This window comes from Rhinoraja longicauda, chromosome 19, assembly GCF_053455715.1.
Source record: "Rhinoraja longicauda isolate Sanriku21f chromosome 19, sRhiLon1.1, whole genome shotgun sequence".
Lineage (NCBI taxonomy): Eukaryota > Metazoa > Chordata > Chondrichthyes > Rajiformes > Arhynchobatidae > Rhinoraja > Rhinoraja longicauda.
Genome location: NC_135971.1, coordinates 37,419,599 through 37,442,373, shown reverse-complemented (window position 1 = coordinate 37,442,373; position 22,775 = coordinate 37,419,599). Strand labels below are relative to the sequence as shown.

At 46.3% G+C, this 22,775-nt stretch overlaps 1 protein-coding gene and 1 pseudogene across 2 annotated transcripts in view; both read left to right on the top strand.

Moving 5' to 3' along the window:
- The window catches only part of LOC144603231 (class I histocompatibility antigen, F10 alpha chain-like), a 1,654,937-nt pseudogene that overhangs the window by 246,461 nt on the left and 1,385,701 nt on the right, over positions 1-22,775 (top strand). The gene's annotated exons all lie outside the window — the stretch shown is intronic.
- Positions 12,500-22,443, top strand: LOC144603230 (zinc-binding protein A33-like). The gene is made up of 6 exons (XM_078416430.1): positions 12,500-12,910; positions 13,002-13,097; positions 14,129-14,362; positions 17,567-17,589; positions 17,686-17,804; positions 21,911-22,443. Exons 1-6 carry the CDS (start codon positions 12,500-12,502, stop codon positions 22,441-22,443), a joined length of 1,416 nt encoding a protein of 471 aa, XP_078272556.1.

Here is a 22,775-nt window from a genome sequence, read left to right as displayed (position 1 = left end):
GTTTGCGTAAGAGCCTGTCACTAATGTAATTGCTCAATCAAGGCCGCTCCCACCGGAGGGTTACGACGGGTATTAATGAGGATCCTTGCTCCATAGTGTCACGCGACTAAGCTGCCGACATCTACAATGTGGCGCGCTCCGATTCTGTACGTGAAGGAAATCTCTTATCCGATCCTGGCGGCGTTTGGAATCCCTGGTAAGTTCGGGCATGTCATTCAACATATTGTTGCTATGTCTCAATGATACCGCGAGTTCTTTACCGCGAGTCCCATGGTTTTAATTGACTCCTTCCGCTCCTTGTTGCGGCTTGCAATTGTCAGTCTCGCCGCGTCGCTTGTCCCGTGTCCGTTGGTATTTGCTCTGCATGTCTTATACGTCGTTCTCGAGTCGGCATGTAAAGGATTGGAGTCTGTCTCTTAATACCGCTCTCTGTTTGACCAAACGTTCCTCTACCCGAGCCCTCGAGTTAGTCGTGAAACTTTGGTTAAAGCTCCTCGCCCGTCGAGCACAGCGGCTCTGTGGAACGCACCCGCTCTCGGTGCGGGGGGGGGGGGGGGTTGATCCAATTGATCGGGGTCCAACATTGCCCCGTGTGGCAATATGAAACCTCTTGCTCCTGGTAAGGAGAGGCATTTGGTAAGGATCACTGGCAGCGACTCCCTGTCCCACCAGTTGGTATCAATGATATCGTGGGCGCTGCTTGAGCCGCAAGTTCTATTCTATGGTGTGACTTCCGAGCTGCCAGTATCAGGACAAGTTAACCATCGCCGCGCCGCCAGCTTACGGCAACGAAGGGCAGACATGTAAGTGGCCAATGTCATAGAATGTGGAACAGGGAACAGAGAATATGGAACAGCATAGGACAGGAATAGAATCCTCGCCCGGCAAAGTCTGCGCCGAGGATGATGTGCCAAGTCACATAGTTTCCTGCAAGTGATTCGTATCCCTCCTCTTTAGTCAGAGGGTGGTGTATCTGTTCAATTATTTGCTACAGAAGGCTGTGGAGGCCAAGTCAGTGGATATTTTGATTATTTATATTTTATTGGAAGCATTTGTGTAAAAAAAACATGACAAATTTGTAGCTTTATAAACAGCTTCAATTTTAACACTTTTCTAAAGGGGCATTTAATAAAAAAGAGAGCGAAAGAAGGAAAAGAGAAATAAAAAATAAAAAATAAAAGAGGGGAGATATACCCGACGACCCACCCATGTGCCCGCTCACCCAGCCCTACCAGTGTTTTTGAATTGTGTTCAAATATTATATTGTTCGAGAAAATCAATAAAAGGTGGCCATATTTTTTTTTAATTGCTTCAGTTTGTCATTCGAGATAAACCTAATTCTCTCTAAATGTAATGTGTCCGTCATTTCTGTAATCCACATCTTCACTGGAGGAACTTCAACGCTTTTCCAGAATTTAAGTATGAGTTTCTTTGCTAATATTAGTCCATAGCCGACAAAGCGTCGCTGAAAAACAGCCAATGTATTACATGCTTCTGATATTCCCAGTATTATCAGTTTTGAGTCTGGCTCTAATGGGATTTTCAGTATATTGGAGAAAACGTTGAATATTTCCATCCAAAAACTTTCTATTTCTGTACATAGTACGAAACTATGGATTAAAGTGGCTTCTTGAAATTGACACTTATCGCAAAGACGAGAAGCAGTGGGGAAAATTTTGTTCAGTTTGGTTTTTGAATAGTATAACCTGTACAGCACTTTGAACTGTATCAGGCAATGTCTGGCATTTAAGGAGCAAATATGGATATGTTGTAAACTTTCGTCCCATATGTCATTGGAAATTTATTGACCCATCTCATCTTCCCATACACGCCTGTAAATCTCAGATGATGGGGAGTTGATGTTTTGAAGAGCATTGTAAATGTAGGTTATCAACTTCTCTGTATCTGCATGTCTATTCAAACGTTCGTCAAGTTCATCTGGACTTGCAGTGTTGTAGTCTTGCATGTATATTTTCACATAGTCCCTAACCTGAAGATATCTGAAAAACTTATTCGTATTGAAATCGTATTTCACCCGCAACTCTTGGATGGAGGAAAAAGTCCCCTTCCAGTGTAGGTCTCCCACAGTATTAATTCCTTTGTTCTTCCATTGGGTGAAGACACCGTCTAAAGTAGAGGGTTTAAAAGAGGGGTTATATGCAATAGGAAGGGGGAGAGACATGTCTCTCAATTTAAGACTGAACTTCAACTGTTTCCAGATAAGAATAGTACCATGAATTATAGGGTTATAATCGTACATTGACTTAATCAGGGTTATTGCAGACAGAACAATCTGGAACAAGGCAAACAATCTTCTCTTTCCATTTTTAGCCAATTGGCCTGTTGGTATGAAAGCTAGTTCTCCATTCTCTTTGGATTTGCACAAGTGCCGTTTATGTATTCGGTGACTTTTGTAGTCCCATATAAAGTTAGTAACAATGGAATCAATTTTTTAAAAGAAAGATTTGGGAAGATATATCGGTATTGTCTGAAATAAATATAAAAGCTGCGGGAGAAAAATCATCTTTAAGGCATTCAATCTGCCAAGGAGGGAAATAGGCAGTGTTTTCCAAAATTGAATATAAATATGAAATTTTGTAATTAATGGAGGGAAAATTGTTTTAAACAGGAGGGAATATTTCCTGGTAACGTAAAAACCGAGAAATTTGAATTTATCGGTAACAATTCTGAAAGGGAACTGTTGGAGCCGGGTAAAGTCTTGTTCGTTTATTGGCATAATTTCGCTTTTATTCCAATTAATTCTGTAGCCAGAGAAGATGATGAATTGGTCTACAATGGATAGCAAATTTGGGATAATGGTTCGGGGGTTAGTGATGTATAATAGCACATCATCTGCGTAGAGGGAAATTTTGTTCGTAGTATGTTTAGTATTGTATCCGTATATGACTGGATGGGACCTGATGCTCTCAGTGAGTGGTTCTGTGGCTAATGCGAATAGCATCGGGGAGAGCACATCCTTGTGTAATACCCCTGAATAAGCAAAATTTAGATGAGAGGGTTTGATTGGTTAATATTCTGGTGTTCGCGTTCCCATATAAAACCTTCAGCCATAAGATAAGGCTTTCGCCTAATTGGAATTTTCCCAGCGCTGTGAAAAGATAATACCAATCCAATGCGATGATTGTGAGGTCTTTATTCGGGATTCTATGTGAGTAAATTATATTAAACAGACGTCTCAGATTAAAGAATGAGTGTCGTTTAGGTATGAACCCGGCTTGGTCTGAGTGCACAAGCTTGCCAATGACTAGGCTGAGTCTACGAGCCAGAGTCTTGGCTAGGATCTCCTGATCGGTTTTTAAAAGGGCAATTGCTCTATAAAATCCCGGCTCTTATAGATTCTTATCCTTTTTCGGAATTAATGTAATAAATGACTCTGCTGGAGTGTGCGGTAAAGTGTGTTCCTTGAACGCTTGGATACAGACATTGTAGACGTAGGGAAATTATATCGTTAAATGCTTTGTAAAATTCATTATTGATCCCGTCTGGGCCAGGAGTTTTTCCATTTTTCAATGATTTAATAGTCTCTGAAATGTCCTTTACTGTTATCTCTGAACCCAACTCGTTACGTTCGGTCTCACTGAGGGTTGGAAGATTGCACTTATCCAGAAAAGTCTGCATCATCACTGTATCGACTGTTGTTTGAGACGAGTAAAGGGTTTGGTAAAATTGTTGAAATCTTTTGTTGATATCTTTGGGCAGTGAAAGCAGTTTTCCTTTTTCCGATCTAATTTTATGTATTGTACGGTCATTTTCTAATTTGCGAAGTTGTCTTGCTAAAGGTTTATGGGGTTTATCGCCGAATTCAAAGTATTTATGATTGGTAAATTGAAATTGCCTACTGATTTTAGCTGAGAGTATCTGGTTGTCAGTCTGTCCTGTTCACTCACCTGGCAGCCACGCCCACCACATTAAGCCAACTCCCCTCACCTGTTCACTCACCTGCTCCAGATCACCAATCAAGCCAGCATATAAGCCCGTCCTGCACACACACTCTTTGCCAGATTGTTCTTAGCCCTGATACAAGACTCCAGCATTCTCTCGGACTGATTTCCCGTTGCCGACCCTGCCTGCTCCTGACCTTCATCGCCCTGGTGAACGCCTCAGTCTTCTGTCCTCGACCACGAGCAGGTAGAGCTCTTCCGAAAACGATTTCCTGGTTCCGTGTGCTGCATTTGGGTCTACCTGCGGTCCGTTACATAACAATCTGGCAAAGAGTGTGTGTGCAGGAAGGGTTTATATGCTGGCTTGATTGGTGATCTGGAGCAGGTGAGTGAACAGGTGAGGGGAGTTGGCTTAATGTGGTGGGCGTGGCTGCCAGGTGAGTGAACAGGACAGACAGTGACACTGGTTTAATTTGTATTTAAGTGCAGCTATCTTGTTATGTTTTCCTATGGATGGGTCGGCAGCATTTTCTGAGTCGAACTGTTTTATTTGTTTTTCTAGTTCCTGTTGCTCTGCATTTATTCTCTTGTTCTGCGATGCTTGGTAAGAAATAATGTAGCCTCTAAGGAAGGCTTTAAAGGTTTCCCAAAGCAATGTTGGAGAAATGCCAGGGGTGTCATTTGTCTCAAAGAAGATTTCCATCTGTAACTTCAGATATTCACAAAATTTAGCCTCTGCGGGTATTTGTGGATTAAATCTCCAACACGGCTGTCTTTTCGCCATTCCTTCCAGTTTCACAGAGAATGTAAGAGGGCAATGATCTGAAATAAAAATATGGTGATATTTTGAGTTGTGGGTATATGGCAGGAGTTTAGAATAGACCAGAAAATAATCTATTCTTGTATATACTTTATGGGCACCTGAGTAGAAAGAATACTCTCTTCCTGAGGGATTGGTAATCCTCCATACATCTTTTATATTTGTGTTGTTTATATGCGTATTCAAAAGTTCACTGGACTTGGATATAATTCTTCTACGGAATGAAGATCTGTCTAAGTATTGCTCTAATACACAATTTAGATCACCCCCAATTATCAAATTGGACTGTAATATATCTGGGATTAAATTAAATACTTTATTGAAAAATTGGGGCTTATCAAAATTTATGTTCACCAAAGTCAGTGAGGTTGAATACACTTCTCCGGTCACTGCGAGAGATGTGCCGTCCTTATCAACTATTGTAGATTTATGTTTGAACGGGGTACATTTGCGGATGAAGATTGCGGTACCCCTGGCTTTTGAGGGAAAGGTGGAGTGGTACAGCTGTCCAATCCACCTGCGCCTCAGCCTGTTGTGTGAGTCATTCTTGATGTGAATCTCCTGGAGGAATATTATGTCAGTGGAAAGGGATTTTAAGTGAGCTAGTATTTTACCCCTTTTTATTGGTTCATTCACGCCCTTGACATTCCAACTACAAAAGGTAAGTCCTTTCCCCACAGTTTTGCTTGCTAGATCATCTTGCATAGTTAGTGTAAGTGTCTTCTGCTGAAATATATTTTCCAGTTGATATTTTTAAAGCAGAGATAGATAGATTCTAGATTAGTACATGTGTCAGAGGTTATGGGGAAATGGCAGGAGAATGGGTTTAAGAGGGAGAGCTCGATAAGCCATGATTGAATGACGGAGTAGATTTCATGGGCCGAATGGCCTACTTCTTCCGCTATCACTTATGATATTATAACCGATGACATTATGATCTTTCTCTGCATATTAATGCACCTATCTAAAAGACTCATCAACGCTGTTCTCTGATCTGCGTTCCAGGCGCCCACTACCCTATGTGTATAAGCATATGTATAAGCATGCCCCAGAGAGTGCAAAAGCTGAAAGCAGATGCTCGAATGAATGTTTTTATAGTGAGCCTGGTGCGTACTAAGAACTCGCTGCCGCCTGCAGTCCTGGAAGCAGATACTATAGTGCCGTTTATTGGGCTTTTGGGTCGGCACATGGATATGAAGGAGGGTGGATGCGTATGCCTCACCTGCATTAGAGGAGATTAGCTTAACTTCATGTTCGGTGCGGGCATTATGTGCCGAAGGGCCTGTTCCGGTGCTGAACTGTTCTATGTTCTATGTTGTCATCTGCAATGTGTCTTCTTCAATGACGCCGCCGCTCTGAACGTAGTCTCTGTTCCTTCTCTCATACATGGCGGCAGATACGCTAATTAGTTGTGCTTTGTGCTTCATCCAGCGAACGTGCTGACGGCTGCGATCCTGTGCCGGGGAAAGTGCGGTCTCACCAAAGGAATCACCCGCTACATGGTGGCGATGGCGACGTCCGACCTGCTCGTGGTCATTCTTCATGTGCTACTACAAGGAATCTACAGCTACTACACCCCTAACTCCTTCCTCTCCCTCAGCGCAGTTTGTCCCTCATACGTACACTTGCGGATCTCCAGCGTGGATTACTCCGTCTGGTTAACCGTGTCCTTCACCTTTGACCGTTTTGTCAGCATTTGCTGCCCGAAGCTGAGACTCACCTATTGCACGGGTAGGACGGCCACCGTGGTAATTGTGTCCTTGTGCGCGCTGAGCTGCTTAAAGTACATCCCCTTTCAATTCATGTACGAGCCACGCTTCACCATGGACAATGTGAACTGGGGGTGCCGGCCCAAACCAGACTACTTCACCTCCATGTGGTGGGTGGCTTTCACCTGGCTGTGTAGCATTTCTCTCTCCTTACTCCCTTTCGGCCTCATCCTACTGCTGAACGGGCTGACGGTCCGGAACATCGTAGCGGCCAGCAGGGTCCGCCGGCGCCTGAAGACGTTGGAAAGCAAAGACAGCGAGGCGGAGAACCGGCGCAAGTCCATGGTTTTACTTTTCACCGTGTCCGCCTCCGCCATATTACTCTGGACGACGCCAACGGTGACTTGGATCTCTACACGAGCCACAATCAATTTCGTGGGCTCGGACCTCACAAGCCCCTCGCACATTGCCAATGAAGTGGGAATCTTACTCACTCGGGTCAGCTGCTGTGTCAACACCTGTATCTATGCAATGACCCAAAGCAAGTTCAGAGAGGAAATAAAGAACGGGATTAAGTTTCTAGCTCGTTTCATCATTAACCCGCGTAACTCGCGATGCAATGAGCCGGGAGCTGGAGTTCGATTATGACACCTCTGTTCATAATTTAAAGTAAAATGGAGCAGGGAATGAAATCGGGAAAAATAAACATCTCAAGGGCGAAGAACAACGCTGAATGGTGGGAATGGGAGATGCAATGAACCTGTAGGTTTTTTGATGGCCACATAGAACGAGCATAGGCCCTTCAGCCCATACCAGACTATGCAATGCCTCTGTCCTATTTCCATCTACCACTACTCCAACACAGTTTTAAAAAAAGGCCTTGAAACTCTCCCCAGGTGAGCTTAAATCTCTGTCTCCTCGGCTTTGACATTTCCACGCTGGGAAAATAATCCTGAATAATTTCAACACGAGAGAAACGCGGTGGTGTCTGTCGAGAGCGAAAAGGGTCCAGGCGGAGCGTCGGCGAGAATTAAGGTGAAACCGGCGGGGGCTGTCAAGAATGAAGGGGGATCTCGTGGCGAGCCGTCGAGAATGGAGGGGGAACTTGCGGGGAGCCGTGGAGATTGAAGGGAGATCCGACGGGGAGCCGTGGAGAATGAAGGGAGATCTGGCGGGGAGCCGTGGTGAATGATGGGAGATCCGGGGGGCAGCATCTGCTGTCTCGTGCGGCAGCGGGCCCGGTCCCCGGCTGCGAGCATTGCATTGGTGCTACTTCCTGCAGCCATGCCGAACTCTTGAACTTCATTAACGTCACCACCAACCTTCATCCTGCACTCAAATTCACTGGGGCCATCTCCGACACCCCCCCCCCCCCACTTTCTTCATCGCACCGTCTCTGTCACAGCACTTAAACTATCGACTGACGTCGATTACAAACCCACTGACTTCCACAACTATCTCGAGTACACTTCTTCCACTCGGCTTCGTGCAATGACTATCCTCTGCTCCCAATTCCTCCGTCTACGCCGCATCTGCGCCCAGGATGAGACGTTCCATACCAGGGCATTCGAGATTTCCTCTTTCTTTACGGAACGGGGGTTCCTCTCTTCCATCATAGATGAGCCCCTCACACGTGTCTCCTCTGTATCCCGCAGCTCTGCTCTTGCTCGCCTTCTCCCCCAGTTGCACTAGAGACAGAGTCTCCCTAATCATTACCTTTCATCCCATCAGCCGTCGCATACACCACATAATCATCTGACATTGACGCCACCTCCAACGCGATCTCACCACTCGGCACATCTTCCCATCTCCACCCCTTTCCGCCTTCCGCAAGACCTCTCTCGCTGAACTCTCGTCGGAGAAAGGGAGGAGAACTTCTTCATGGTAGACATACCTTGAGTAGATTTCGCAGTGGATCGCATGAAATGTGTATAAAGATGCTGGTTTAAACCAAAGATAGAAACAAAACGTTGGAGCCTGCATCTGCTGATCCTTCACACCCATTTTGTCTGCTCCACTGCGAAATCTACCTTGAAGAAATTCTCCTCCTCTCTCCGACGAGAGTTCCGCCTTATCTATCTCGATCCCCCCTGACGTCAGCCTGAAGAATGGTCTCGATCCGAAACGTCACCCATTCCTTCTCACCAGAGATGCTGCCTGTCCCGCTGAGTTACTCCAGCATTTTGTGTCTATCTTTGGTTTAAAACTGGTTCAAACCAGCATCTGTAGTTCGAACACAACATTTGGCGTAGTCGGTAGATTTCAGACAACAGGCACGATGGTAATAATGTTTAAATCAAAGAAAGTAGTGGAGCCTGAAACATCGGATCGCAGGGTGGTTGGATAATACTAAAGTCCTTTCACTAATGAAAAGTGGGGAGAAAGTTGATACCTGGCATGGGGATATCTCGCATGATAATCAGAAGTCAGGCAGCGGATCAGGGTCCCTACGTTTCCATACCGACAGACTTTCCAGCCCCCCCCCCCCCCTCCCCCCTCCCCTCCACACGTATGCCCTGAATCCGGTGCATTGGAGGTGTCGGCTGCTGCTCGCGAGTTGGAATGGAATCTGTGGTAAAAGCGCGACGGACGGCAAGTGCCTCTCGGCCTCTGGACCAGGACGTTATCTGACCCCCCCCCCAATCCCCCCCACGAGGGGGCGCCGCACGATGGCTGCCTCGCCAATGGTCCGTGTTCGTTTCTTTCCTTCTTTGTGTTTTTAGTTTGTTGTAAAATGTATGTTTCATTTTAACTTTAGTTTTGCATTATCTGGGGGTGGGTGGTATCTCTTTCCTCGACGGAGACGCGACGTTTTCCGTGTCGTATCTCCGTCCGCACTGCGCCCTAACATCGTGGAGTTGGCGGCCTCTTGCTGGGACTTCTAAAGCTCCAAAACCGTGGAGCCTGTGGACTTCCACATTGTGAGCTGCCGATCCCTTTGCCAGGGGTCGGCCTTTGGTGCTCCAACCTGCGGCAGCTGCGGAATTTAGCAACGTGGGGCTCGCGGTCCCTGGTGAGCGACCGACGTCAGGAATTCCAAGCCGCAAGAGTTCGACCGCCCCGAAGTGAAATCTCGATCCCCGGCTGCGGATGGTTCGACTCCTCCGACAGCGGGAGAAAAGGAGGAAAGAAGATAAGACTTTATTGCCTTCCATCAACGCGAGGAATGTGGAGGTGCCGCTGTGGTGGAGGGTTATGACAATGTTTTATGTAATTGTGTGTCTTGTTGCATTTTGGTATGACTGTGTTGCCAACTAAATTCTCGAATGTTGCAAAACATACTTGGCTAATAAATTACGGTTATGATTATGATTATTGTGATTATGATGGACTGTTGCTTGCATGTTACTTGACCCTCCCCTCGGGAGGTGGCCCAGTACTCGAGCCCGAGCCATCCCGCACCGCTATCGCTGAGTGGTACATCTCCCAAAATCGCACCACCATTCGGTCCGCCTGCCCGGATCTCATAATGCCTGATGGCACCGTGTGGAGAGGGTGCTATCGATATTCCACTCAGCCGCTATTTGAGAGATGGAAATCGGAACGTTCCCCCTTAAGCGCCTTTTCGGGAAGGTACCAGCCTGACTACAATCGCTCCCGACCATCGGGTTTGATTGCCCTAACGCTGATACCGGTAGGGGTCACCTGCCGTGTAAGGCAACAGAGGGGAGGTCGCAATATGGCCCATATGGTATACGGGAACGATACAGTCGAATTATGGCCTTATCTGGCACCCTGTGGAAGATTCAGTCGGACAACGGGTCCCACTTTGCGGGTATAAAATACAACCGTGAGCAGCTGATAGCGGGGTGCAGTGGACCATCCACATTTCATATTACCCGCAAGGTGGAGCAGATGAATGGTCTACTAAAAAAGCAGATGCGTACGCTAACTCCCTCCCCCGCGCTCGAGAGGTGGGCAGTAAATAACTTGAACCAACGACCTGTGGCAGGGGGGACTTGTGCCATCATTCTGCAATTATGTGCTTCCCTGCTGCTGCGTGAGAACTGCCCCGACGTGGCATTAAACCGGCGGATCGTATGTAATGGGGCAGCCTGAGGGCCGAATGTTCCGCGATTAGGGGTGTAAAGTGAGGTGAAATTGTGTTTAAAACACCACTTTGCAGACTTGGGCTAATTGAAAGGGACCAGTAAATTATTCGGACACCTGCGAAGTCATTAAGATAAGCTTTGCTTCCACACATTTAATAAAACACATAACTCACGCCATTATGTTGCGGATAGTTAGTTTGACATATAATCACCTCACATTTTTCGAGATAAATTTATTACACTCAGCTTTTGATGATTATTATTTTTTATACTCAGTAACATGTGGTTAGATGGGCGCTAATGTACGCTGACGATTCCAAGGGGTGGGGAGTATTTTAAAGGCTAAACAGACCATGTCTGCTAAAATGGAATTGTCAGCCAAATTAGCCGCACAACATTCCAAACGGTTGGAAAACAGGTAGATATTCCCAAACAAGTAGAATATGTTTGAGTAGACGTTTCCAAACAAATAGAATATGTTTGAGTAGACATTTCCAAACAAGTATAATATGTTTGAGTAGAAGTTTCCAAACAAGTAAAATATGTTTGAGTAGACATTTCCAAACAAGTATAATATGTTTGAGTAGACATTTCCAAACAAGTAGAATATGTTTGAGTAGACGTTTCCAAACAAGTACAATATGTTTGAGTAGACGTTCCCAAACAAGTAGAATATGTTTGACCAGATGTTCCCAAAGCAACGTCTGGGAATGTCTGGGTTTCCTGATCAAAACATTGCAATAGTTGGGCAGACCACTACCGCTAGTAGTGCAGAAATGTTGTGGTGGACGCGCTTATGATTGTCTCACGGGAGGGGGTTTGGCACAGGTCGGAATGGTGGAGAAACGTCACAAAAGTCCGAGTCGGGCGCGCTTCCAGGAAAAGAGACGACCCCAGCCTTGGACAGTGTTGCGAATGATGCCAAGTTATCAACAACAGGACACAATCAGGCGCCGTCCTCTGTTGTGTACTGGGGGGTTTGCGAGAGAGCACGCGGATTCGTGGGTCCTGTGCCCTATTTGGTAGCGTAATAAAATACCTTGTTATTCAAACTCTTTTGTCTGAATCCCGTGATTTATCGAACACAACAATAGGAAATGATGAAATTGCAAATTGCACGTAGGAATATTGAAAAACAAGTTTAAAAGCAAGCTGTACAGTCCAAGCAGTTGGGATTTATTTCCAACATAGTATTTGAAGCACCAAGGCACATTATTTCAATGAAATCTACCTTTCCATTAAATGCATGTAACATGGTGTGCAGATTGTCAAATTCAATGAAATTACATTAAATATATCCAATGAATTCAGCTCTGAATTGAATTGAGTTAATCAGACTGCAAATGCATTTCATTTGAAGGTCCAATACCTTTACAATTGTGCAACCCTGATCATCAGCCCCCGTTGCTTCCCTCCTTTTTCCTGTCCTTTTCTGATATAGTCATGGAGACAAACAGGCCGTTCGGCCCACATTGCCAATGGCGACCAAGATGCCCCATCTGCACTCATCCCACCTGCCCGCGTTTGGCCCATATCCCTCTCATCCTTGCCAAATTTATTTGTAACGTCCTTATAGTACCTGCCCGCCATCTCTTCTAACTTTCTTGCTTCCCACCCCCACCCCTTCAATCAGTCTAAAAAAGGGTCTAACCCGAAACATCACCGATCGAAGATAGACACAAAAAGCTGGAATAACTCAGCGGGACAGGCAGCGTTTCTGGAGAAAAGGAATGGGTGACGTTTCGGGTCGAGAACCTTCATCCATGTTCTCCCGAGGTACTGCTTGACCCAGTTACAGTTACTACAGGTGCAGACCCAGGTGCAGTTACTACAACACGTTGGGCCTTTTTTGTAAACCATCGCCAGCAGTTCCTTGTTTCTACATCTTCACACTGAAACAAGCAGCCAAATTATTTTAATTCCCCGAGCATGCGTAGTGGGCACTCGCGGTGCTGCAAGGGTTCAGCAGCTGCCGAAACGGAAGGCACTTTGAACCAGGAAGTGCCGGGAGTTAACATGGCTTCGAAAGACCAGGTCAAGAGTTTCACCGAGGAGGTTGTTTGTCCTATCTGCCAGGCGATCTTCACTGATCCGGTGTCACTGGAGTGTGGGCATAACTTCTGCCGTTCCTGTATCACACAGAGTTGGGACAGGGAAGGGAGAAACTCCTGCCCGGAATGTGGAGAGGAGTTTGTGGAGCGCACACTTGTGGTAAGTCGGGCCCTGGCAAGACTGTCAGAGAAATTTCGGACACTAAGCCTGTATCGGAAGGAGAAGGAAGATAAACTTCACTGCGAGGAACATCGGGAAGAACTTAAGCTGTTTTGTGAAACTGACAAGAAACTGATCTGTGTGATTTGTGCAGCTGGGCGGGACCACAAGTCTCACAGCTTCACGCTGATAGCAGAAGCTGCTGAATTCTACAAGGTAAAGGCAACCGGATTTTGATCACATTAATGTTTAATTCCTCCTTTGTTGTCTAACAATTTAATTATTTGATTTTCAAACACAATCCCAGGATCAGGTTAAATCCTCCTTCGAATCTCTCACAAAAAATAAATCAGAGATCCAGCAAATGGAGCAGCAACAGAAACAGAAGATTTCTGGAGTTCTGGTGAGGCTTTTCATTTTCGATTCCCTGATCTTGTGCAGATTTGGTCACTGAGGTCCGTGTGATAATGGGGCAAATCTCCATAGCTCGGGATTGGAGGGCCCGAGGTCTCGTGGTCGCGCAGGGAAGTACTTCATTCTTTGGACCGTAGGAGGTGGAAGAGTAATTCAAAGTGAGATAATGAGGGGAATATAATAGGGTGAATGCACAAAGTCTTTACCTGGAGCAGGAGAGTCAAGAACCAGCGGCACATGCTTCAGGTGAGAGGGAAACCATTTAAGGGGAACTGGGAGGTAGTTTTTTTTCACACAGAGGGTGGGGGATATATGGAACAGTATGCCAGAGGAGGTAGTTGAGACCGGCACGATAAGAACATATATAGAAAATATTTGGACAGGTTCATGGATGGGGATAGTGTAGGTTATGGACCAAATTCCGGTTGGTAAAACTAGCGTAGATGAGCAATATGGTCGGCATGGATAAGATGGACCGAAGGACAGATTTCCACGTTGTATGATTCTATTACTATGTGACTGGAAGTAGCGCTGTTGTGTCCTTGTCCTGATAACACGATTCGATCCTCATCTCGGTTGCTGTCTATGTGGATCGCTCGTTCTCCCAGTGATCGCGTCTGATTCCGTCCACACCCTACAGACACGCTTGTTGGATGGTGAATCGACGGCTACAAATTATCCCAGTGAATGTGGGTGGTGGACGAAAGGGTGGGAAATAATGGGCAGGTGAAACGGAATAGGCTGCAGGGAATTGGACTTGGGAGAATGGGAAGGAGGAATTAGAGATTATTTTCACAACATTTCAAAAGCATGTGGAGAAGCGCTTGAATTGCCAAGGTAATGGAAGATACGGATTATATGCGGGTAAATGGGATTAGTATAGATAGGGACAGTGGCCAATATGGACATGGTCCGCCAAAGGGCTAATTTCACGGTCAATTGGCCAAATATCACCTCCCATGCCGTGAGGAAATACCATAAAATGACATTAAATAATTATCTTCAACTTTCATTTTACAGGAACAGTCACACAACCTTCAGTCCAAGATCACATCCCAGTTTGCTGAACTGCACCAGATTCTCACTGAGGAAGAGCAGCGCGTACTGGCAGATATCCGGGAAGAAGAGGAGAAAATTCTGAATACAATGGAGAAAAATCTTCAAGAGATTCAAGGGAATATAAATTCCATTCAGGAGGAACTCTTAAAGCTACAGGAACATTTGGATCAAAACGACAGTGCGATATTTCTGAAGGTGAGCGGTTACACTACATTTTGGCGAAGTCAGAATACGCGCACAAAATGGTGGTGGACATTTCTGAAATACAAGTCGCATTTACCAGTTATTCAGAACTGGGTAAATGTTCCGTCTGCCCCTGCTCTGTGCTGCTGTTTCTCCCAAACCAAATGAACTCCCGCACAATCTTCGCGATCTCAGCACTGCCTGCAAATTCCTTGGGGAAACCGTCTCTGTGAACTTGTCACTGAGTTAGTGATTGATTCATATTTTCCTCAAAAGAAGGAGAATCTCCACAAATCACAAGACCATGGGAAAAGTAAGCCGGATGGTGAACCTGAATGGAGAGGGACTTCGCTGGTGTTAAACCAACCCGGTGAAGGCAGCTTAATGGATAGGCAGCGAGGATACACTTAATCAGTCTCAGGGATTTATCCACCTTAAGGTCGCTCTCACACAATGGGACGTATTCTCTCCCAATTCATCCACCTACATTTCCGTCACCTACAACGGGACCCCACCACTGGCCATATCTTCCCATCCACTCCCCTCTCTGCGTTCCGCAGAGACCGTTCCCTCCGTAACTACCTGGTCCACTCGCCCCTTCGCACCCAAACCACCCCATCCCCGGGCACTTTCCCCTACAACCGCACGAGATGCAACACCTGTTCCTTTACCTCCCCCCTAAACTCCATCCAAGGACCCAAACTGTCTTTCCAGGTGAGACAAAGGTTCACCTGCACCTCCTCCAACCTCATCTATTGCAACCGCTGCTCTAGATGCCAACTTATTTACATCGGCGAAACCAAGCGCAGGCTCGGCGATCGCTTCGCTGAACACCTACGTTCGGTCCGCATTAATCAAACTGATCTCCCGGTGGCCGAGCACTTCAACTCCCCCTCCCATTCCCAGTCTGACCTTTCTATCATAGGCCTCCTCCAGTGCCATAGTGAGGCCCACCGGAAATTGGAGGAACAGCACCTCATATTTCGCCTGGGCAGTGTGCAGCCCAGTGGTATGAACATCGACTTCTCCAACTTTAGATAGTTCCTCTGTCCCTCCCGTCCCCTCCTCCTTCCCAGATCTCCCTCTATCTTCCTGTCTCCACCTATATCCTTCCTTTGTCCCGCCCCCCTGACATCAGTCTGAAGAAGGGTCTCGACCCGAAACGTCACCCATTCCTTTTCTCCCGAGATGCTGCCTGACCTGCTGAGTTACTCCAGCATTTTGTGAATAAATTCTCTCCCAATTATCCGTTTACTCTTAAAAGGACATATTCCCTTTCTAGTTATTCGTTTGCTATTAATGTCCTTGTAGAATCTCTTAAGATTCTATTTTACCTTTTCTGTCAAAGCTTTCTCCTGAGCACTTTTCGCGTCTGGTCTTCGGCAGATGTAACTCCTACATCTATTATACTCCACAGAATCCAACCAACTTTACCAGAGCAGGCCCCCAACCCTATGTCGATCAGATTGTTTAATCCTTCCAGCCTTGTCCTTATCTCTGACAGGCGCATTCTGGTGTTCGTACTGAATTATTTACTCTTTATGTTAGTGACCAGAAGGAAGAGGCAGAGTCTGGCGCAAATTGGCATGGGATCACTGTGGTTCTGCAATAAACTGAATGAGTGTTCAAATATGATTCAATGTGGTAAAGTGGGAAACGATGCACTTCAGTGAAATGGAAACAGACAGCAAAATAAGTGAAATGCAGATGGGTTCAGGTACTTTTGTGCATTAGCCAAAAAGGATAGGAAGGCACGGTAATGCAGCGGTAGAGTTGTTGCCTTACAGCGCTTATATCGCCAGAGACTCTGGTTCGATCCTGACTACGGGTGCTGTTTGTACCTTCTCCCCGTGAGTTTTCTCCGAGGCCTTCGGTTTTCTCACACACCAAAGACGTCCAGGTTTGTAGGTTGCCGTAAGTGTAGAATTGTCCCTAGTGTATCTAGGGTAGTGTTAGTATGCGGGGATCGCTGGTCGGTGCGGACTCGGTGGGCCGAGTCTCTAAAAACAGTTTAGAGAAGAAATGGCACGGTGAGATTTATTGTAAAGTGGTGGAAGTTTAGCAACAAGGAAGCTTTGTCACAATTGTGCAGTTGGCTAGGCCACATCCAGAGCATAGATTTGATTACCTTAACAGCGAAATGATATAATAGCAAAGGAGGCAGCACGCCGTGAATCGCCAATTTCGGGTTTGGGATGAAGGGGTTGTTGTATCAGGAGAGGATAAACATGTTATGTTTAGAAGAATGAGGGGTGATCCTTTATATGACCCCAAGCTCCACGACTGGACAGAGGGCCGTGAATCTCTGGGAATGTCCAACCAAGAGACTTTGATAGGTTTAGCCCGTTAGAAAGATTTAAACGAAAGGGAGATACATGTTTGAAAGTGGAAGGAATTGAAATTAAAGGGAATGTGGCAAAATGGGAGTTTAGTCCAGGACTAGATCAGCCATGACCACATTGTGGGGATTAACATTGAAATCTAGAACGCGACGCACATGTCAGATTTAACATCTATGTCCGGTGCCATCAGCAGTGAGTGGTCACCTTGGGGGGATTTGCTCTGTTTCTTTCTGTCCGTCTGTGTTCACCATAGAATTACATCCCATGGACAAGCCGTTCGGCCCATCTTCTGCGGCCAATGTTTCTGTTCCACTCAACATCCCTCTTATCTACTCACTACATCCGGCAACAATGCCCCGATTTCGAGGAAGCCTCGTGTGTTTATCCCACTTCCCCTCAAATGTATCTGCAGCATTGGCTTCAGCTACACCTGTGCAAGTGAGATTCACGTTCCTGTCACTGTATTTCCTACGGGATTTATTAAAGTCCATCTTACATTTCAGCTTTGACGTTTGGTCTTCTCGCTTTTGGTGATACTATTCTACCCCCACCGATTTAAATCTACCGATCATTTTAAATGTGTCCAACCCATCATCTCCGACATCTTCTCCAGATAAAATCCCACGACCTGCCCAGAGTTTCCTGTAAGTTGCGCCCTCTCAGTTATGGCATCATTTTCTTGAACATTCCTTCTATCTTGCCCGGTGTTTCTATGTCTCCGCGAAAATATCCATTCTCTGTCTATGTAATAGCGACAATACGCATTGGGAAAGGGGAATTATCTGAGGAATGTCAGAATTTGGGTGAATCTCCTGCTATCGAGATGTGGCTGTTTCATCTCAGTCGACTCAAAGTTGTGTTTTATTTATTTAAGGATGAAGCTAGTCGGAAAAGGAGGTAGGACATCCTCTTGACTGAAACACTGCATATTTGTGTAGAACAGCTCGAAAGAAAATCATGCTCAGTTCATAACCAGCTGTTAAATGTTTGCAGGTTCAGCGATGAAGCCAAACTACTGTTGGTGGTAGATGGTGCCTTGCCGATTGATAAGTTTGATCGCCCTGTTTTGTTCAACACGGTATTCAGTGAAACATCTGATGACTTCAAGCACGGTAAAGCTTCTCCATTGTTCTTGGTTATGAAATATTTAAGTAATACAGATGCAAGGATTGATGTTATTAATCGATCGAAGGGAAATTGAAATGTTGTTCCAATGGGAAGGCATTAGAACAAAAGACCCCTGCGCCCCGCCGCTCACTGTGTAGATTCTGCCATAGTTTGTTTCCCCAAAATGCCATACCTCGTACTTCGAAGTATTAAACTCCATTAACCATTCCTCAATCCACCTGACCAAGCGATCAAGATCCCACTACAATTTTTGACAACCATCTTCACTATCCGCTGCACCACCATCTTTACCGTCATCTGCAAACTTACTAATCACGCCATGCGCCTTCACATCCAAATCATTGCTATAAATGACAAACAGCAACAGGCCCGACAGCGAACACTGAGGTACGCCACCAGTTATATGCCTCCAGTCTGAAAGAAACATCCTTCCACCTTCACCCTCTGCTTCCTTCCATTGAGCCAATTTTCTATCCAATCGGCTAGCTGCTCCTGGATCCCATGTAATCGAACCTTCCGGAGCAGCCTACCACGTGGAAACTTGTCGAATGCCTAGCTGAAATCCATAGACAACGTCTACAGCTCTACCCACATCAACTTTTTTGGTCACATCTTCAAAACCTTAATCAGATTCGTGAGACACGATCTCTTGTGGTTAAAACCGTGCTGAATATCCCTAATAAACTCTTGTCCATCCAAATGCATGAAGATTTTTCCCGCAGAATACTCTCTAGTAAAGTTCTGTTCGCAGACATTAGACTCATTGGCCTGTGGTTCCCAGGCTTGCAACCCTACTTAAGTAGAGACACAATATTTGCCACCCTGCGTTCAACCGGTGCCTCACCCGTATTTAATGACAACTGTGGAATCTCACCAGGGCACATGTAATTTCCTCTCTAGCTTCCCACGGCGTCCTCGGATTTATCTGATCAGGCCCAGGAGATGTTTTTTTACCTTCATATGCGCCAGGACCTTGAGAACTTCTTCGACTGTAATACTGACTGCTCTCAATAGAAAATAGACAATAGACAATAGGTGCAGGAGGAGGCCATTCGGCCCTTCGAGCCAGCACCACCATTCAATGTCATCATGGCTGATCATTCTCAATCAGTACCCCGTTCCTGCCTTCTCCCCATACTCCCTGACTCCACTATCCTTAAGAGCTTTATCGAGCTCTCTCTTGAATGCATTCAGAAAATTGGCCTCCACCGCCTTCTCAGGCAGAGAATTCCACAGATTTACAACTCGAGTGAAAAACATCAAACTACCACCAATCTCAATATCCTCTACCTCCGAACTACTATCTGTGTGGGAAAGAGCTGCGGGTGCTGGATTAAGCCGAAGATAGACACAAAAAGCTGGAGTAACTCGACGGGACAGACAGCATCTCTGGAAAGAAGCAATGAGTGACGTTTCGGGTCGTGACTCCACTGACAGAAAATTCCACAGATTTACAACTCTGACTGAAAAAAGTTTTTCCTCATCTCCATTCTAAATGGCCCACCACTTATTCTTAAACTGTGGTCCCTTGTTCTGGACTCCCCCAACATTGGGAACATGTTTCATGCTTCGAACGTGTCCAACCCCTTAATAATCTTGAATGTTTCGATAAGATCCCCTCTCATCCTTCTAAATGTCAGTGTATACAAGCCTAGTCGCTCCAGTCTTTCAACATATGACAGTCCCGCCATTCCGGGAATTAACCTAGTAAACCTACGCTTCACGCCGTCAATAGCAAGAATATCCTTCCTCAAATTTGGAAAACAAAACTGCACACAGTACTCCAGGTTCGGTCTCACTAGGGCCCTGTACAACTGCAGAAGAACCTCTGCTCCTATACTCAACTCCTCTTGTTATGAAGGCCAACACTCCATTGACTTTCTTCACTGCCTGCTGTACCTGCATGCTTCCTTTCAGTGACTGATGCACTAGGACACCCAGATCTCGTTGTACGTCCCCTTTTCCTAACTTGACACCATTCAGATAATAATTTGCCTTCCTACTCTTACCACCAAAGTGGATAACCTCACACTTATGCACATTAACCTGCATCTACCATGCATCCGCCCACTCACACACCCTGTCCAAGTCACCCTGCAACCTCATAGCATCTAGCTCACAGTTCACACTACCACCCAGCTTTGAATTATCTGCAAATTTGCTAATGGTACTTTTAATCCCTTCATCCAAGTCATTAATGTATATTGTAAATAGCTGCGGTCCCAGCACCGAGCCTTGCGGTACCCCACTAGTCACTGCCTGCCATTCTGATAGGGACCCATATATCCCCACTCTTTGCTTTCTGTCTGCCAACCAATTTTCTATCCGTGTCAGTACCCTACCCCAATACCATGTGCTCTAATTTTGCCCAATAATCTCCTATGTGGGACCCTGTCGAAGGCTTTCTGAAAGTCGATGTACACCACATCCACCGGCTCTCTCCTATCAATTTTCCTAGTTACATCCTCAAAAAAATCCAGAAGATTAGTTAAGCATGATTTAAGCCTTCAGATCCATCAGTCTACCGAACACCATTTGGTGTCTCAATACACTTCATTTGACTACTCCAAGTTCCAAGGTTCTCAAGTCCTTCTTCACAGCAAAAATAAAGGAGAAATACTAATTGAGGACCTTTCCCATTACATGAGGGGCCCCATTCTCCCCCTGTTAACCCTTGTTCCCTCAATCAATTAAAAAAAAACCTCTTGAGATTATCATCGATGTTATCTGCCAGTGCTAACCCCCGTTTTACCCCCCTCACACCCCCCCCCCACCCCCTCGAGGGGTAAAACAACTCCTTGTGATCATATGCACCTGTTATATGAACTCCTTGTTTTCATTGTCAAGTCTCTCCGGGAAGTTCGGAGAACGGTTTGCAATGATTTCAGTGTGATCTTTGCTGTTCACACCCATCAAATCTGCCCGTGCATCCCCTTTCTTTCAGAGACCCTACAACCCCAAATCTCCACCCATTCTATATCACAACCAATCATTCAACCTCTGCTTCATTCCATGGTCTAAATCCCCCCCCCCCCCTCTGTCTCACCCCACTCAAGAAAACCGAAGCAAGTTATCTGGCCCCTCCTGTCTGCCCCCATTCACTGTGATCATGCCGACAGCACCCCACATCTCTACCTCCTCTTTAACAATAGACAATAGACAATAGACAATAGACAATAGACAATAGACAATAGACAACAGACAATAGATAATAGACAATAAACAACAGATAATCGACAATAGACAACAGATAATCGACAATAGACAATAGCTGCAGGAGTAAGCCATTCGGCCCTTCGAGCCAGTACTGTCATTCAATGTGATCATGTCTGATCATTCACAATTAGTACCCCGTTCCTGCCTTCTCCCCATACCCATTGACTCCGCTATCATTAAGAGCTCTATCTAACTCTCTCTTGAAACTATCCAGAGAATTGGCCTCCAATGCCTTCTGAGGCAGAGAATTCCACAGATTTACAACTCGAGTGAAAAACATCAAACTACCACTAACCTCAATATCCTCCACCTCCGACCTACCTCCATTTCTGTGTAGGAAGGAACTGCCGTTGCTGGATTAGGCCGAAGACAGACACAAAAAGCTGGAGTAACTCGACGGGACAGACAGTATCTCTTGAAGGAGCAATGGGTGACGTTTCGGGTCGTGACTCCTCTTCAGACTAGTTATGGATAAGGGAAACGAGGGACATCCCTAACTAGTCTGAAGAAGGGTCTCGCCTCTAAACATCACCCATTCCTTCTCTCCAGAGATGCTACCTGTCCCGCTGAATTTCTCCAGCGTTTTGTGTCCATATCTGTATAGCCCGCTTCGTTTATCTAACCCCGCCGCAATCTCATGATCCCATTTATTATGGATTGATAAATAATCCTCTGCACTGGTCCACCCCGCCCGCACGATCCCGGCACCATCCGTTCCCGATACCTCACGCAATTCCCCTCTCCAGCCGGGATAACAAATTACCGGGAATGAACGCCTACCTGTTGCTAACTCGGAGCGGCTTCTCCCCTGGTCCTGGGACCGCGTTGCTCGACCCCCGGGGACTCTCTGATTCTCTGCTTCTCCCTCCCCCAGTCTCCGTCGCCCATGATGTGGAAACAGCGCATCCGTTATTGGAGGTGTCTGAGGATCGGAAGAGGGTGAAACGGACTGGGACCCTGAAGAATCTCCCTGACACCGGGAAAAGATTCACAGCCTGGCCGTGTGTGCTGGGATCGGAAGCATTCACATCGGGGAGATATTACTGGGAGGTGGAGGTGGCGGGGAGTCGGTGGTGGAGTCTAGGTGTCGCCGCAGAGTCTGTGGAGAGGGAGGGAGAAGTCGACCTGACCCCCGAGACTGGGGTCTGGAGGATCGAGCGGGATGATGACGAGTTTTATGCTCTTACCACCTTTCCATCCCGTCTCCCCGCCCGTCCCATCCCCGGGAGGGTGGGAGTTTATCTCAGTTACGAGTCCGGGACAGTTTCATTTTGCGACGCGGACACCAAGTCCCATATCCACGCCTTCACTGGGAACACATTTACGGAGAAACCTTATCCTTTCTTCGGGCCTTGGGATGTGAACCAGTGGCTGAGAATCTGCTCTGGTTCCGCTCCGGGTGTGTAAAAGGGTCGGGTCCCGGGACCGGCGTCAGGAGCGGGGCTCAGGGGCTGTGGGGCAGAAACCCGGTGGACAACAGGTCGGCGCTGAACGGGTCCCATTTAATCCCCAAATTCCGCGTCGTAAACCCCTATTTAGCGCGGATATAAATCAGAGGGAACGGAAATGTGGGGAGAGTGAAATAAACAGCAACAGTAATTGAAGCAGTCGATTCCTTCATTTTAACGCGTTAACTGTGTCGGTCAACGGAACAGGAATACGTTTGTGACAATATAAAGATTGAAACAGTCGCCCTTCCAGCGGGTTCAGCAGCAGCCGCGGGCGGCGGGTCCTGAGCT

Excerpts from the sequence above, each read along its gene's own strand:
- LOC144603230 (XM_078416430.1), top strand. The coding sequence starts at position 12,500 with ATGGCTTCGAAAGACCAGGTCAAGAGTTTCACCGAGGAGGTTGTTTGT. Across the intron at positions 14,363-17,566 it reads ACAGTGCGATATTTCTGAAG|GATGAAGCTAGTCGGAAAAG; the intron begins GTGAGCGGTTAC and ends TATTTATTTAAG. Across the intron at positions 17,590-17,685 it reads GAAGCTAGTCGGAAAAGGAG|GTTCAGCGATGAAGCCAAAC; the intron begins GTAGGACATCCT and ends AAATGTTTGCAG.